A 17,802-nucleotide genomic window follows, 5' to 3' on the forward strand; every position below is an offset into this window, starting at 1 on the left:
AAATGATTGCTCATTCTCAAAGTCTTTTTTGAATTTTAAGGAAAATAAAGCATAAATATATTGCAGATTTAAATCACCAGATTTTAATTAATTGTATGATTGTAGGGTATAAATATTTGAGAGTAAATCCTGAACCGGATGCTGATAATTCATGTAAAGAAAATGGTATGATTATGTATATAGATTGTATGATATATAAACTCTCTTCCTCCCACTCCCTTTTAAGTGATCAATTTGTGAATGATAATGTAAGATATTATCTATAATTTTTCATTAATTAATTAATTAATTTATTACTTTTTGCATTTTACATCCAAACTAGGCTCAGGAGACTACAATAAATAAATAGGGAAATTAGCATTTAAAGCCTAGTAGTGTTTTTATTCAATACACTTTTAATTATGAACATTTTATTTTATTGTTTATCCTTTTTAATGCTTTGATCTAAACTCTGATCAAGTTTCAATATATTTTTTAATATATTAAAAAAACACCGTGTTTGCAGAAGTGTGTCTATATTGTGCCTGAACATCTTTACATGTGTTTTCTAAGAAATATTCAATTACTGATACCAGTAAATGTTTCTTTTTTTTACTTTATTGATAATAAATAGGTTTATTTATCCAAATGTTATAGGAACTTACAATTTAAATGACCTCAACTTTTTCTCTGTTTCGATGATCAAAATTATGAAGGTCACGTTTATTACTTTAAATTTACTTTCTTTCATGTTTAGATTGACAAAATATAAGAAAATGCACTGTATTAAACAGACTCTTTTGCCGTCCTTCCCTCATTTCCATCCACATCAAACCACTTATTATGTCTTTTCTTCAACATATTCCAAGCCCATCTGTCTGGTGCTGATAGCTGCTGCCGCAGAGCTCAGCATGTCACAGGGAATTCAGCATTTCCATCGAGGTCTAGCAGGTGGGATTGCTGGAGCCGGTCCCTCTCTCCCCCCGTCTCTCCCTCACTTAGTCCTCATCCCTCAGTCCTTTTGACTCATTTGTGTGTATGGGTGCTGAGGGCGAACATGGACTCTCCGGGTCTTTTTGTCCTTTTATGTCTTGGTGTTTTCGATCAGGCAGCTGCTTCCTCCGTCGGTAAGGTCTGCATTAACATAATAATATAATACGATTTTGCCACCGCCTCATTGTTCGTAATCTCTGACGTAAAAGGTAATTTGCTTCAAATGTTTTACAAAAAAAAAATATTTTTACTTTAAAACTGTGTAAATACTTTTTGGCAAGTTGGTTAATATTCAAAATAGTTGCATAAAGTTAAACTGAAACATTTTTTTCTATTTTTTTTTAGAGGAAATCACCTGGTCCTACAGTGGTAAGTCAGAGTTTTTCAGTTTTTGGATGAAAATCTAATAAAAAAAATAGATTTTTTTAAAACAAAGAAAAAAACTGTGATTAAAAATCAGGATTTAATCAGATGCAGAAACTGTTAAAAAAGTTTTGAAGTAAATTGGGTTTCCTTGCTTTTAATATAAAATCTTAAACTTAAATATCATTCAATCACATGAACTATTTAAATATAAGTGTTTTCCAGAACTAAAGAAAGTCCGTATTATTGTGGCTTCTGTTGGACTGCTTTTTCTGTTCCACCCAGCATGTCCCCCTCTGTTTTCATTCTCCTCCCTCTGTCTGTATTAGTTACAGTTCAGCACGCTGGCGTGAGCACAGCGGTCACACAGATGATGAAGGGAAGGGGAGTAAAGGAAGGAGTGGGGTGGAGGAGGGAGTCAGGTGCATGAGGATGGGTGAAGGAGATGGGACGGCGTGAGGCAAAAGCACACCAAATCGGGCGCCGTATTGTTGCAGCGCACAATAAACCATGTGTTGATTGTGTTGTTGACTCACACTGGCTGCCTATGTGGGGGACAATGACTGAGTGGAAATGAATGGGGCACATAGATGACCCCTGTCTGCGTGTATTCAGGACACTAATGTATAGCTCGTATGGAACACAGTTCTAAAGTTGGTGTCCATTCACATTTGAGATGTTTTTGGGGGGACAACAGGTCCTGTAAGCAGTTCAGCTAATTTCTGAGCCTTCTAAAACGTTTTAAATAAAGAGCTATTGAAGGCCGCTGAATGAGTGAGGCTGAGCGTGAGGAACGGCGTGTGGTAATGACCAGTTTTCCATACAAAAGAAAAGAATCTCCAATCGGCCACCGTAGAACCGTAGAACGGGTGCAGAGGGTCCAAATATTTGCCCTCTTGTTGCCGTGGCAACTGATTGCGGTGCCAGGGGACGCATTTTTGAATGGGTGAGGAGGAACAAGGTATCAGACATTAGTGGCCTGGTAGCAGATTGTTAAATGGTGCGTGTCTGCATCACTAATGAAGAGAAAACAATAGTTATAGGTGTGTGAGAGAGAGGGGTATAATTGGAACGGCAGAAGTTTTTCTAAATTAAAGTTTACTAACTGTTATAGCTACAACTATGTAAATACTTTTATCTATTCATTTGTGAAGAAGATTGAAAGAAAAAGAAAATACATATTGTCAATAGTGTGTTGTTTAGGAAAAGACAATTTGCCCTTCAGTTGTTTAAATATAATTATTAAAATGAGACTTTGTGACTTTCCACATATTAAAAAAAATTTTAGAACACTAAAAATGACAGATTATACCTGTTTCTACCAAAAATTTGATTAAAGTAAAATAAATTAACTTTTGTCTTAATAAATCTCAGTCTCAAGTGTGGAAATTAAAATAAAACTTCCCGAAACACAAATCTTGTTGCCTTAAGTCCCACTCTAATTATTCCCAGTGTTTTTTTAAATATGATTACCATATTTTCCGGTGTATAAGTCGCAGTTTTTTTATCCAGGGGTGCGTCTTATTCATAGTTTTTTTTTTCTTTTTAGACATTAGTTGGCGCATATATTTGTTATTTTCCCAGTTGTCTTTTTGTTTCCTCTAACAACCACTAGAGGGAGCTGCATTCTGTCATCGACAGAAGAAGTGTTGTCCAAAACAAACATGGAAGAGAATCTGATGGTTTTCCTCTGAAACTTTGCTATTTTTCTTATACAGATCAAAACATTAGCATTCTTGTATTTCTTTCATTATTTTTTTTTTTAAGTTACGCCGGGCTTAGCAGATTTGTTCTGAAACGTCAGACTTTTCTCGTAAAAGTGCGACTTATCCTCCAGAGCGACTTAGGTTTTCTTCTTCTTGATCAGATGTATTTTGTTCCTGCGACTTATACTCCGGAAAATGTTGTTTTTGGCCAAAATTTGAAATCCTGCGTCAGTAGGACACAGTTTCTGAGTAGAAAATTTACCTTTGAGTTTTGGTGCGGAGTAAACCTGCCCCCATCATCCCTTTGTCAACACTTCCTCCCTCTAGCTTACAGCCCCTCACACCCCCAACCTAACATTAGCAGTGCAACAAAAATGGCGAGCAATACTGGAGTTATCCAGCTGTACAGTTAAATGTCAACTCGGGCAAGGAAAGCAAAGTGCATGGATCTAGTCGTCTACAAGGAGATGAATCAGAATGGAGAGGAATTCGTCATAATGACAAGCTTTTCATTTTTTTTTCATCTACTCCTGATTCATTTAAAAACTCAGAAATGCTAATGTACTCCTAATTTTCTTAATATATATCCTCTATCGTGAGAACAATTCTACAAGAAGACCAATTTTCTTGGAGTGGGTTTTTAGGTAGAGGAGTTGGACTTTCTGCTATAAAACATGGGTGAATTTCAGTCATTTAGCTTAATTTTACCCTCTGAAAACAACCATTTATGAAGTCTGATAAAGTCTCTGTTTATAAAAACTGGATCTTAGAAAATTGTGACGATTTTTGTGCAAAAGGACAGATCATCTACAAATAAAACATTCACATGTACTACTAAATACAAGCTTCAAATCCTGAAATTTTTGTTTCTGAATGGCTGCAATGACGGTGTGAGACCCACAATGCTCATGTGACAAGACTTTGTGGCAGAAACTAATTTAAGTCAAATATAATAAAACTGTGAGAAAAAAGGAATGACAATAGAATATGGATGGACTGAGTAGAAATCAGTAGAAACAGCTGAGAAATAGAAATCTAGTAGGGTTAAACATGTCGATAACAGAGACAAAAACATTAAAATTCAATAAAGTTTTGAAATGTTAAAGCTGAAACATTATAGGTAAAAAAATCCCTTCAGCATTTTGACTAAAATTTGAATCAGTTCAATTCTGTAATGTTCATTTCGTTATCTTCTTTGTCTGAACGATGTGTGACAGTGTTTTGGTGGGTAAACCATGGCAACGTTTGTTTAACGCACTCTCCTTGTTGTTTAAATTCAGCTTCTTGGACTCTCTTTCTGTTCTCTTGCCAAGGACCGGAGCAGAAAAGCCTTTTGTCTTTCAGAGAACTGAAGCTCTGATCAGCCTCCTCTTGACTCTCTTTCACTATTTTTTGTTACTTTTCCATGTGTTTCTAGGAGAAGTTATGTCCACATTAGTGTAACTTGTGCTGTATGTTATGGTTTAAAATAACAGATGTAACAATAAGCCTTATATGTTCTAGCTGCAACAAATTTGTGTTACTCCTTTGTGTGGTGAATTTAGCAAAAATAAGTCATTAACATTTACTATTTGGGCCTAATGGCGCCTGCTAAACAGTCATATGAGTCAGCCAGAAAATTCAAAAATAAATTGTATTTCAAATTATTGTTTAAAAATAACTTTAAATACATTGTTAACTGAAAAAAATATATTAACTCTGAAATTCTTCAGATATCTTGTTTATTTTGCTATAATTTTTTCTTCAAAAGATTTGAAGAATCAGTTTGATTAACATGACAAAAACTTAAATACAGATTAAGCTTAACCTATTGCATCACATTATGCTTAATAAAAACACTCAGAAATGATGGGAATCTAAGGATTTACTTCAGTAAATTGCAATGGCAGGACAGTATTTAGTAAAAAAAAGTTGCATTACCTGCGATAATGGTTATCTGAATGTTGATTGCTGATTGTGGTCACTGAATATGCTGAAGATGTTTGCTGAAGAAATGTACTGTAATTGCTGAAAGGATTGGCTGAAGAATCTAAAGCTATTTGCATAATGCTAACGTTGCTAAAGGACTTAAAGTTGCAGAGAGTGCGCATAGGATTTAAAGAATTTCTTGAGAAACTGCAAAATTATTTTTAAATGTGTAAAAATTCTGAATGCGCAAAATGCTAGCGCATTGCAAAAATAATAGCTTAACTCCAAATTAGGCCAAAAAAAACAAATTCACCAAAAACATTAGCATATTGCTAAAATATTAGTTTAACTCAAATTTAGCCCCAAAAATCTCAGTATATGCCAAGTTAACCCCAAAAGCTAACACGTTGCTATATTAGCTTAACTCAAAATAAGCTCAAAAACCCCAGTAGATGCCAAATTAGCCCAAAAAAAGAGCTAAAACGTTGCTAAAATATTAATTTAACTCAGAATTAGCCCTAAAAAACCTCAGTAGATGCCAAATTAGCCAAAAAAAAAAAAGGAAACACATATCTGAACATATTTGATCAATGAGTTACTTCAACAAGAGATGTGCCATATGCATCTTCGGTTTCAGTTTGTTTGGAAATTAATATTTTTCAGAAGTTTTTTCATTTTTTTAAGGATATTAGGAAGTTAAAACAAACTTCTTCCCTTTTCACTGAACTTATATTTACTAAATTTCTCCTATATAACATCCCCCTCTCTGCCACGAGGCTTTGAATGTAAAGAGAAGATAGAGGGATGATTGTTCTGCATAATTAGAGGCCGATCAACGGAGGCCTTTCACCGATAAACAGAGAGCCAGTGGGCTGTGTGATTGGGTGACATCACTGTTTCTCCTTTTTTCTCTGCCGAAGGTTTGATTGGTCAATCTGAGTGGTCAGAGTATTTTCCGGAATGTGGTGGCACTTCCCAGTCACCAGTGGATGTAATAACCACTCAGACTAGGTTCGATCCCAGTCTGAGTCCGGTGACGCCCCTGGGCTACAGCCAACACGGCAACCAGCCCTTCACGCTGTACAACAACAGGCACACAGGTAACTCTGGAACCACCGGCTTCATTTCTCTGCTCCATGTTGTTACAAACCTTCATCACTGTATGACCACATACATAAGATCTTTTCTAGGGATGGGCCGATATCTTTTTTTCTTGACGATATACTGGTCATCAGGACACAGTCACAGTACCGGACGCAGACTAGTCCTCAGGAAGCATACTGGTCCTCAGGACGCAGTACCGGATGCATACTGGTCCTCAGGACGCAGACTAGTCCTCAGGATGCATACTGGTCTTCAGGACATGGTAACACACGCGGACTGGTCCTCAGGATACAGTAGCACATGCGAATTGGTCCTTAGGACGCAGTACCGGATGCAAACTAGTCCTCAGGACACAGACTGGTTCTCAGGACGCAGTACCGGACGCAGACTGGTCCTCAGGACGCAGACCTTTCCTCAGGACGCGGTACTGGACGTAGACTGGTCCTCAGGATGCAGACTGGTCCTCAGGACGCAGACCTTTCCTCAGGACGCGGTACCGGACGTAGACTGGTCCTCAGGATGCAGACTGGTCCTCAGGACGCGGTACCGGAAGTAAACTGGTCCTCAGGACGCGGTACCGGATGCAGACTGGTCCTCAGGATGCAGACTGGTCCTCAGGACGCAGACTGGTCCTCAGGACGCAGTACCGGATGCAGACTGGTCCTCAGGACGCATACTGGTCCTCAGGACGCAGACTGGTCTTCAGGACATGGTAACACATGCGGACTGGTCCTCAGGACACGGTAGCACATGCAAACTGGTCCTTAGGACGCAGTACCGGATGCAAACTAGTCCTCAGGACACAGACTGGTTCTCAGGACGCAATACCGGACGCAGACTGGTCCTCAGGATGCAGACTGGTCCTCAGGACGCAGACCTTTCCTCAGGACGCGGTACCGGACGTAGACTGGTCCTCAGGATGCAGACTGGTCCTCAGGACGCGGTACCGGAAGTAGACTGGTCCTCAGGACGCGGTACCGGATGCAGACTGGTCCTCAGGACGCAGTACCAGATGCAGACTGGTCCTCAGGACGCAGACTGGTCCTCAGGACGCGGACTGGCCCTTAGGATGTGGCCGATACCAGTACTCTAACCCAGTTCTGGTACCCTAACCCTAACCCGGCACCGGTGCAACACTGCACGCGGTACCAGATACAGTACTGGACCCAACCCGGCCCAAATTGGGCTTGGACTCAAACCGGTAACGAGTTAGGGTTAGGGTAATGGTACTAGGCTAGGGTACCACTGCGTTCCGGGTCCCAGTATGGGCCGGCTCTGGTTCGAGGCCCGTAGGTTGGGACCTGTGATTTAATGGGAACAGCCAGCACCTCAAAAAATGACGAGTTGTTTTTTAAACAATGACTCGTCATTGTTTAAAAAAATGAGAGTTTTAAACATACAGAAAGGGATCTCATAGGAAAAACTGTGAAAATATGTATGAAAACTTTCAGACCATTTATTGACTATTAGATGTGACTGTAAATTGTGAGCTTTCCAGTGCCAGGGTTCTATATGGAACAAGTATCCATGTCAAAAATAAAGTGTATCAGTCAGACAGAAAACAGTCAGAAAAATGGTAAATGACGTATACTTGTATAGCGCTTTCTACCCTCCTTCGAGGGCCCAAAGCACTTCACAGTCACAGACACATTCACCCATTCACACACACATTCACACACTGGTGGTGGCTCCGCTTCCGAACACTGGCGCCAACCTCCCACCAGAGGCAATTCGGGGTTCAGTGTCTTGCCCAAGGACACTTCAACACATGGGTGGGCAAGGCGGGAGTCAAACCCGCTCACTTCTGATCAGGAGTCGACCGCCCTACCACTACACCACAGCCGCTCGGTGGATTTTTTTAGTATTGGTCCAATACGATAAACTCAAATTATGCAAATATCTATACCGTCACCGATGTATCGCCCATCCCTAATCTTTACCACTGGACAGAGTTAACTTTTTTTTTTTTTTTTTTTTTTTACATTGGATTTTTGATCAGCGATTATTGAGATGCCAGAATGGATGGGATTAGGGGGGCTGCCATGGCTCTTTACTGCGGTACAGCTGCACCTTCACTGGGGTAACGGAGGTTCCAACCAGCGAGGCAGTGAACACACCATCAACGGGATGAGTGCAGACGCAGAGGTACAGTCTACTGCTTTACTCTGAAAAAGGAACATTACCACAAAGTAGTAAACCAGCAGATTTCATAGGGAAAATGATAACTGTTAAAGCTTAAATCACTGGCTTTTAAATGAGACAACAGTTCAGTAACAGTGTTAGCAGTGAGGAGCAGCCTGTTCCTCATCCGTGTGTTCTTCATGTCTTCAGCTACACGTGGTGCACTACAACTCTGAGCTGTACCCCAACATGTCTGCAGCCATGACGCAGAAGGACGGCTTGGCGGTTTTAGGGATCCTCATTGTGGTATTGACACAACACACCAATGCAATTCTTACTGTTAAAGGTCAAGAATATCGTAGACCTGCTTTTGTTCCAGCTGCAGTGTTTGAGCGGCGTAAGCTTGAATTTGATTTCCCAGACAGGTGAGGAGACCAACCCAGGATTTAACAACATCCTCAACTACCTGAGTCGAATCAAACACTTTGGTAGGCTTGACTCCTTTTACTATTATAGTTTGAATTGGAACTAAATACATGTAAGCGACTTCCACATGTTCTTCACACTTTAAAGAAAAAATATCTTATATCCCATTAGGACAAAAAGTGTTCATCCCTGCATTTGACATCCAGTCCCTGCTCCCTGAGGACCTGGGACGCTACTATAGATACAACGGCTCCCTGACGACACCCCCCTGCTACCAGAGCGTCATCTGGACAGTGTTTCATGAAAGGGTTCAAATCTCAAAGGCACAGGTTGGTCTGAAATGGACAGAACAACTGACATTCATTAAGAGGAATTATTTTATAATTTAAAATTGTTATATTGTACATTTTTGCAGGTTAAGATTCTTTTATGTGGAATCATGAAAGCACACTGAATTGAAGGTGTTTATGTTTCTTCTTTGCACATATGTTCTGGTGATCCATTTATTTTTTAAAACTTCTGGTTAAATTTTGATTAAATTATATAGTTGTTGGTTCTTTATAACAGTGACTTTCACTCTAAAACTCAGTGGATCACTGATCTTAAGCAGAAGAGTACTTATTTTAAAAAATCTGATTTTTTATTTTTTTTAAATAAAAAAAAACATGATTAATTCAAAACCTTGTAATTATTCAGTTCTACTCAGATTTGTATGGAGCCCTAGACATGTCATTCTGATAAATAAATAACTTTCTTGGATTAATAATTTGGAGCCACAAATTAGTATTTAAGTACGTTTAACTTCTACTGCTAATTTAATTACCACAAAATACTAATTTGTGTGTATAAAATAAAAGTTAAGACAAAATGATAATTCATGTCCAAAAAATACTACTTTGTTCGCACAAAATGCAAATTTATTGACACATAAAACTAATTATTGTGAACAAAATGCTTATTTGTGCCAACAAAATACTAATCTGTGTGCACAAAAAGCTAATTTGTTAGCACACAATACTGATTCTTGTGCACAAAATGATAATTTATGTCCAAAAAAATACTAATTTGTTTGTACAAAAATACCAATTGCCATGCACAAAATCCTCATTTGTTGCCACAAGTTATTATTTAAGCAACAATATGTTTCTTTTTTTGTTTTGAATGTCATGTCCAGGCTTCCGTAGATTAACAGAAGTCAGAATAAATTAGAATATTAAGAATTATTTATTAAGTTATGCGTCATGTGCCAAACACAATAAAAAAACACATCATGATTTGAATGAATTTGTTATTATTTTGTTTTTCTCACGTTCCAAACTTATAGCAGCAACATGTTTTTTTTAATGTCATAACATCTGTAACAACAGCAGAGAACACACCTTATAGTGAGTTTTTGTCCTTCTGAGAATGATGTATCAGTCATTTTAGAAGAAGCATTTCTGGGCTTAAAATGGAAACAAAGTTCTAGTGTTTACCACTTCGTCAACAGCTGCTTTCATAAAATAATATTAATTGAAAAATGCATTTGACAAAAGGGTGAAAAGTTTGGTTTATAATAGAAATTTCAATTTCAGGCTGGTATAACATAAACTTTTAGGCCGTTTAGAGGTCCATTTGTTTACCTCTCTGCACTAATTCAGCTCAATAAAAGAGTATTTTGAAGCACCAGTATATATTCACCATGATCATTTTTTTTCTTTACATCTCTACTGCAGCTGCTCAAATTGGAGACAATACTTTACTCCAGTAAAGCAGAAGACCCAGAGAAGATGCTGCTGCAGGACAATTACAGAGTAACTCAAGCACTCAACCAGAGAGTCGTCTTCACCTCCTTCTCTGCAGGTCAGAGCAAACGACAGCATGAAGGAGGATGAACTCTATGCACCATTTTAAGAAACGTTTAACACTTGATGGAATGGCTAAAGTGTGTATATTTCACTTTATTGCCTACTACAACTACTACTTAAACAGGCTGATTTAAAGCTAGTGTGAGAAATAGCTTTGCTCCAAGCAGCAGTTTCTCACTGGTGTGCTGGCCACTGCTCCAAATCCAAAACTATTTTGCAAACCAGTAGGTGCCCGAGTTAGCAATTAGTGCAGGCTCAGTGGAAAAAGGGATTGTTGAGAAAAGATGAGAACGATTACCAGTGATTTACAGAGAAAAAAATAAAAGAGTGAGAGAGGAAGGGAGAAAGCAAGGGGATGTTGGTTTGCAAGCTAATCAGAAAGTCGAACTTGGAGGGGGAAAAAAATAAAAAAGTAAACAGTGAGTCTATTGTTGTTACAAAAGTCCAGCTGACAAAAGAAGACAGAGGCAGAAGAGGGATGCAGAGCAGAGGACAAAGATAAAGCTGAAAGAATTTGTGTTGAGTACTCATTGTGGTGAGTGACTGAACTGGAAGGAAAGTGACACCAGTGGAAAAAAAAAACATCCTCCTGGATGAATTAACCAACAATACAATGTGAAAATGAAAAACTTTTCTTTTTTTGCAGATTCGGGGAAGGAGCTTTCCTCTGGTAAATCTGCACATCAATAGAATGCCCCAAAGTACGTTGGTGATTTTCAGACTCTCATTCTGTTATTTCTCCTGCAGGGGAAGTGACAGCCATAGTTATAGGGGTGATGTGCGGCTGTGTGGGCCTGGCAGTAATCGTCCGCTTCATCGTCAAGACAATACGGTAAAGACTCATGCCGTACCCACCGGGGCTTGCCAAAAAATGCTAATCAGTGTACGCAGTCAGCTGAGGGAGTCCTGAATGATGATGACTCCACCCCCCTCACTCTGCTCTCCTTTTTTTGACAGATTTTTAAAAGTCCTCCACCTTGAGACAGTTGTGGTAAACAGGTGGTTTACCTGATACTACTGACACGGATGTTTAACTATCATTGACTCCCTTTTGATTTATTTGTACTTAACACATTTACTTTTACATTTCAGAGTAAAACAAATAATTTCTCACAATTTATTGCATAAAAATTTGAACCATACAGATTTGGGGAGTTTTATGCAAATATTTTATTGGCACATAAAAACTCGATCACACTTTCAACAATTTCAGCAATCTCTGTATCAAAACGTTCAGCTCGTTCAGGACATTACTGCTAGTTCTGTTTAGTATTCATAAACTTTATAGTTTTGAAATATTGAGCAAAATATGCCCTATAGGAAATTAATGAAAAATTGTTCAAATCCTTTAAAAACTTTGTGCACTTTGAAACTTGTAAACTTGAACTGCATATTTTAAGGTACTCACCATTCAAACTTAAAAATAGTGATCGTTGTTCTGGCTAATTTGGACATTCTTCCAGTTTTTAGGATAATTTAGGGCTAAAATGTAAGCATTGTGCTCGCTGTTTTGGCAAAATTAGACATTTTTTCTACTTTTTTTTTTAGGATAATTTAGAGTTTAGCTAAAATTTTAGCATTATGCTAGCTGTTTCAGCTAATTTAGAAATATTTCTATTTTTTGAGCCAACTTGGAATTTAGCTAATAGCTAATATTTTTTTTTTTACATTTTACTAGCTGTTTTGTCTTATTTAGACCTTTTTTCCCAGTTTTTTTTAGCATAATTTGGAGTTTAGCTAATAGCTAAAATATTGTCAAAATTTGACTTTTTTCCATTTTTGGGGGATTGGAGTCTAGGTAATATTTAGTGTCATGCTCGCTGTTTGGCTAAATTAGACATTTTTTTCTGATTTTTATTTTTATGTATTTTTTTTAGGATTATTTGGAGTTTGGGTAATATTTTACCCTTATACTAGCTGTTTTGGGTAATTTAGACATTTTTCCATTTTTCTTTAAGGATATTTGGCATTTAGCTAATATTTTAGCAAGCTTCCGGCTTTGGCACTTTCAGCTATCAGCTCTCTCAACTTCAGCAGCCACATTCAGCTACAGCATCCACACTAGTAAACACCGTTAAATCCAAGAATCTAAGAAAATTTGAGATCGAGGAATTTTATTTTAATATAATTGGAAAAAAAGTCAAGCATGAAGGGGTTAATGCTGTATGTTTTTCAAAAACATGACTAAAATGTTTAGATTTGGTGAGATTGTAAGCTGCATAGTAATTTTATTTCAAGACTATAAAGATTAGAGTATTTGGAACAAACCTGGAGAAACAGCAGTTCCTTGCTCCCTGTGAGCAACAAATAACTCTTGAACCTGTTTGCTTGGATTTCTGCAGAAATGTAAGCAAGTGCATAATCCTCTTTGTTGAGTCAGACCATGAAAAGCTAAAAGCCAACTTAAGATCAGCGCTGGGATAATCTGATCATCTGACCTCTTCTGCAGTAACCCGCATGCTTTCCAGTCCCTGCCTTTTCCCATAATTCCATCTGATTCATTACTGTGAACTGTGACTCTCTGCATGGGTTTGATCAAATATGCATTTTGAGTTCCTAAACAGTGATTAGCCTCAACGCTCTTACTGTTGTGCATGTTTTTTTCTGTCACAAAAACAGCTTGTAAATGTCTGATCAAATTAAAATTTGAGGAATTTAGAAGTAGAATAGATCCTGACATTAGGAAGCCAGAGCGACGTGTAACCATTAGCAGGTTTTTGCTACAATACTTCCCCAGACATGTCTGTTAGCAGTCCTAATCAGTCTTTTTTTAACAATGATTTTAAAATGTTTTATCATCTTTCTATGTTTGATTGTTCTTCTGTGATTCTGCCTTTCGATCATGTGACAGTTCTACCTCTAGCTGGGACGTCCTGCACAATAACCGGCCCGCTCCGATGCCAAGGTCACTGTTCCATATAATCACCTCTAGCCTAAAACTGTGCCACACCTCTTTTAACTGTTTCTGTTAGACTTTAACACTCCTGGCAGCATTAATACTGAAAGATGTTGCAGACTGTACTAATAAAACACAGTTATATATACTAATTATTTAGGATATGTATACAGTGAAAGTTTAATTTGAAGTACTTCCTTAAATTGTTTCATTAATTAGTTTGTATGAGTATTTATTCTTTCCGACTCCACTTTAGTTTCTCTAAAACATATAAATACCTGTCAGTGCCAGCATATCTGATAAACTGTGGTTAATATCTATGTGATATACGATTGCTTTATTTTTACTTAACTTAATTTTTAGGCTAAAAGTTCATTTATGCAGTTTGTTAAGCTGCATGCTAACAACAAAAATGACAAATTGCGATATTAAATTTCATTTTTTTTTTTTTTTAAATAATTACATATTTTGTCCTTCATCTTGTTGGAAAATCCTTCAATAAAGACAATCAGGAAAGTGGGTAAAACCACATGAAGATGATGACCACCTTCACCTAGAGCAGGGGTCTGCAACCTGCAGCTCCGCCCCTCCATTGTGGCTCTTTGGTTTTTTATAAACATTTTAATAACATTTTATTTTAGGATAAAGTACGTATGTTGTAAACCTAAAAAAAAGTAAAGTGACTTGAACTTTATTCACCTCATTCAAAAACAGTTGAAGGACGACATGAATCATTCATCAAGGATCCTAAGAACGGTAAATCTCCATCAACCCTTAGTGATTATCAACGTCATACTGACACATTTGGACTAAATTTTCAGCTTCATTTATTGTCAGTAAGCACAACCGGGATAAAGGTTCTTTCAGTTTTTATCCACTGGATTATAGAGCAGACTTTCTATATTTGACAAATTCTTGGATTTATTTTAAAGTGTTCCTCATGGTTTTAATATATTGTAGGGGTCACTTTATTAGCTCTGATTTAGTTTTTGTTGGTTATATTTAGGAATTTGTGGTTGAAATGCACAAGAAACAGAAATATATATATATATATATATATATATATATATATATTTAAATATCATTGATGACTTTACACTTCCTGCTACATTTGCTGCATTGACATGATTCTATGGTATAGGATGTCTTTTATTTTGAAAGGAAGTCATGCAAACTTCTCTCAAAAGTCATAAACTCATATTTTTTTAGGAGCCATTTTCTCTTTATAGAGAATGGTCTATTTAAATGTATCATGTGAGTATCAAAAACATGAATATAAATCAGTATGTTATTTTTCTAAAGGGTGAGTGAAGACTTTGTGGTTCCTATTGAGTTTAGTTTGGTGAGAAATCGACCAGAATGGTTCTTTTAGAGTTGAAGGTTGCAGACCCATGGTCTATGATGCTGGTCTGCAGGAGTAATAAGAAAAAAGTACTAATTAGAAGAAATCTTTGACATTTTTTACATGTTCCTTTGAAGCTTATAAGAAATATGTATTTTATTTAAGCAAAAGAACAGTTCTTAGATGAACAATTTCATAGTTATTTAATTACAAATCACTCCTGACTGTTCAGTTATTTATTATATCATCATTAAAGACTTTGTAATAAAGTGATACCCCTAAAAGATGGAGGTGATAACATTTGCTAACATATACAGCTTCTACTATCTTAAATGAACTAACTCATTAGTTTTTTAGTGGAGCTGAGAGGACCTCTGCTGGAAATGAGGAGAACTGCACCAACATAGGTGGCTAAACTCAGACTGAACTATTTTCCTTTTTGTCTTTCAGGATTAACGAACCAGAGAAGGAAAAGCAGAAAAAACAAGAGCTGGTTTTAAACTCGTCCTCTGCAGCTGACAGGAAGGATGAGCCCTCTCCGTCCTGTAAAAGCGAGCCCTAGATGGCTGCAACCTTTGCTTCAAGCTTGACACTTCAAGCCGTCTTGTCTTTGTTATCAAAAGGCAACTAGAAAACAATAAATCTTAACCAGAAGTGACAGAGAGGTCTAGAGGCTGCTGTACTGATGGTTGTTTTCCAGCTGTTTTCATTGACATCAGAAGTCAGTGCACTTGATGTAAACAAGACATTTAAGACATGCGTCCCTCATGTACGGTGATATATTCATGTAAATACATAATTTAATGAGGAATAAAATGTTGAAACCACATTCACTACATTAAATCCAATTGTTCTGTTTTGGAATTAATCCACTTTTTATTCCTGCAAAGATGTGAAGATTTGAAAAATGCAGGATTTGGTTTTACAGATTCTCTCTAAATATGTTCAAACTGAGCTTCAATCAGGAGGTTTTGTTGTCAAACAGGGAATTGTTTTTGTGCTGCTTTTGTTCCATTGACAGATCATTTTTGGTTCTTTTTTTGATATTTATGTTGTTATTTTATCTAACCTGCTAACATCAGCATCACATTAAAACACATGAATGTTGACTGGAGTTCTTCATTCTGAAGTCTTAGTTTCTACCCTTTATATTTCTTAATATTGTGATACTAATATTAGCAAAGTGTTATGACCTTTCACATTAAGTCAGTGTTTAAATGTTTTTATCCTCTCGTTACAGTGAAGAAGGTTGTTTGATTTTAAATATACATCATGTTTATGTTTCAGTTTTTCCCCATCTGTCGATTTAAAAATGCAGTTTTCAGATGATCCTAGTCAGGTTCTGTCAGGTTTTGTGGTGTGAAGAGCTCTAGAGAAGAAGACGGGTTCTCTGGAGGGATGAATCACACTTTTCCATCTGGAATCGGATAGACTGTAGATGTTTATTAGTTATCTGATAGACATCTATGTCTATTAGACAACTAATATATCTAATAACTAACACATCTACAATAGATGAATATTAGTTATTTAATTTACATACATTATGAGACTATTCCTGTAGGTAACGCTCACAAAAGTATATTGTAGACACAGTATCTATTAGATATCTAATAAATATCATGTGTCCGGTAGGAAGAAACCACCCAAATGGTGTGTTTACAACGCACAAGGTATGATGGGAGCACATTGGAATTAGGTGTGGAAAGCAGTCTGTTATAGATCTAAATTGCAATATACAATTGACAAATTAATGTCTATCAGATGCATTTAAATATCTAATAGATGTGTCTAGTGCCTAGTGTGTGAATACACATCTTTGAAATAAAGGTCATATCTGACTGAGGTGGTTTTGTAGATGCACGAAAACGAAAAAAAAAAGACTTCTAAAGTTTTGTGACAGCCTGACTTTAGAAGGAAACAGTGCGGCCAAGAGAGCAGGGCTATATTTGGACATAATTTCTAGAACTCTACAATAAGAGAAGTGAATGATGAAAAGATAGAAACAGCAGAACGAATTAGCAGAGAACGCATCAACTGCTGTTAAAACAGGGTAAGTGTGTTCCCTTTGCTACATCCCAATAGTTTTGAATGTTTTGTTAAATTGTTAATAATACAAGTTTTTTTTTATAAATTATCTATTTATAGAAGTATAAATGCATTTCCAAATAAATGTATTTTTTTCATCTGCAGGACTCCTGGATGATGGCTGCTCGCACAGTTCTTCTCCTTTTTGCAGTTTGCCTCGGACAGCAAACCTCTTTTTACAACCTAAAACCCTGCCAGAAATCCAACAACAACAATGCCTACGACAGATTCATCAGACGCCACATTCCACCCAACAGTCCAACCACTCTCAACAAGTCTGTCTGGGAGAGATTCATTAAGAATCATGGACTCTGTGAGAGATCTGTACAGTCATTTCTTCATCCAAATGATAAGAACAGAGTGAAAGCTGTCTGCACAAAAAGAGGAGGGAAAGTGTACGAGGGGAATCTGTGCATCAGCCTGAAGGAGTTCAGTTTCATCACTGTGAGGTACGGAGTGGGAAGCTGTCGTGTCAAAAGTGTTAGAAAGGAAAAAAAACAAACATCTGATCCTGGCTTGTGATAAAGTGAACAACAAGTGCCTGCCCGTCCACTTTGAGAAAAATCCTGATAATGAAAAGCCGAGTGAAGATGCCAGACTCTGTGGGGCTCCGAGACGCTGGGCTGAATAGGACTTGATATCCTGTTAACCATATGAACAAAATGTATGACTACAGTTGATGTAGAAATTATGTTGACATGATTCTGTTTAATCTTTTTCCCTTCCATGTGATCAAAATGAGTCATTTAGTTGATCAACATTACTGTAACTAATGCAAACTTATTATTAAATGGAAAGCAAATGAACATGCTGTCTATTTGTGCCTCATTTTTATTTGACTTTGTGTTAAAATCCTGTTGAAAACATCACACTATGGTTAAATCTGATCAACTACAAACAAAAACCAAATGCATTATAACCAAAACACCTATATACATTTTCAATCTATTTATGTAAACCTCCCTTGAGACCACTCTTTTACACGTTCAAATGATTCAGCTCGTTCAGGACATTGCCGCTAGTACTTTT

The 17,802-nt window shown here is 37.1% G+C and overlaps 1 protein-coding gene across 5 annotated transcripts; it reads left to right on the forward strand.

Moving 5' to 3' along the window:
* The first annotated feature begins 753 nt into the window (after window positions 1-753).
* On the forward strand, window positions 754-17,579 carry ca14 (carbonic anhydrase XIV). 5 transcript variants are annotated; one of them, XM_024268173.2, is made up of 13 exons: window positions 755-1,106; window positions 1,318-1,341; window positions 5,870-6,049; window positions 8,053-8,198; window positions 8,385-8,480; window positions 8,596-8,662; window positions 8,772-8,929; window positions 10,316-10,442; window positions 11,094-11,117; window positions 11,195-11,279; window positions 11,405-11,446; window positions 13,299-13,352; window positions 15,136-17,579. In XM_024268173.2, exons 1-13 carry the CDS (start codon window positions 1,037-1,039, stop codon window positions 15,245-15,247), a joined length of 1,185 nt encoding a protein of 394 aa, XP_024123941.1. In that variant the 5' UTR covers window positions 755-1,036; the 3' UTR covers window positions 15,248-17,579. The 5 variants fall into 5 exon arrangements, with proteins under 5 accessions (XP_024123943.1, XP_024123941.1, XP_024123942.1 ...); XM_024268177.2 differs by having other exon boundaries at window positions 757-1,106; window positions 11,405-11,438; XM_024268175.2 differs by lacking the exon at window positions 13,299-13,352 and having other exon boundaries at window positions 754-1,106.
* The last annotated feature ends 223 nt before the right edge of the window (window positions 17,580-17,802 follow it).

This window comes from Oryzias melastigma, linkage group LG16 (genome assembly GCF_002922805.2).
Source record: "Oryzias melastigma strain HK-1 linkage group LG16, ASM292280v2, whole genome shotgun sequence".
NCBI lineage: Eukaryota > Metazoa > Chordata > Actinopteri > Beloniformes > Adrianichthyidae > Oryzias > Oryzias melastigma.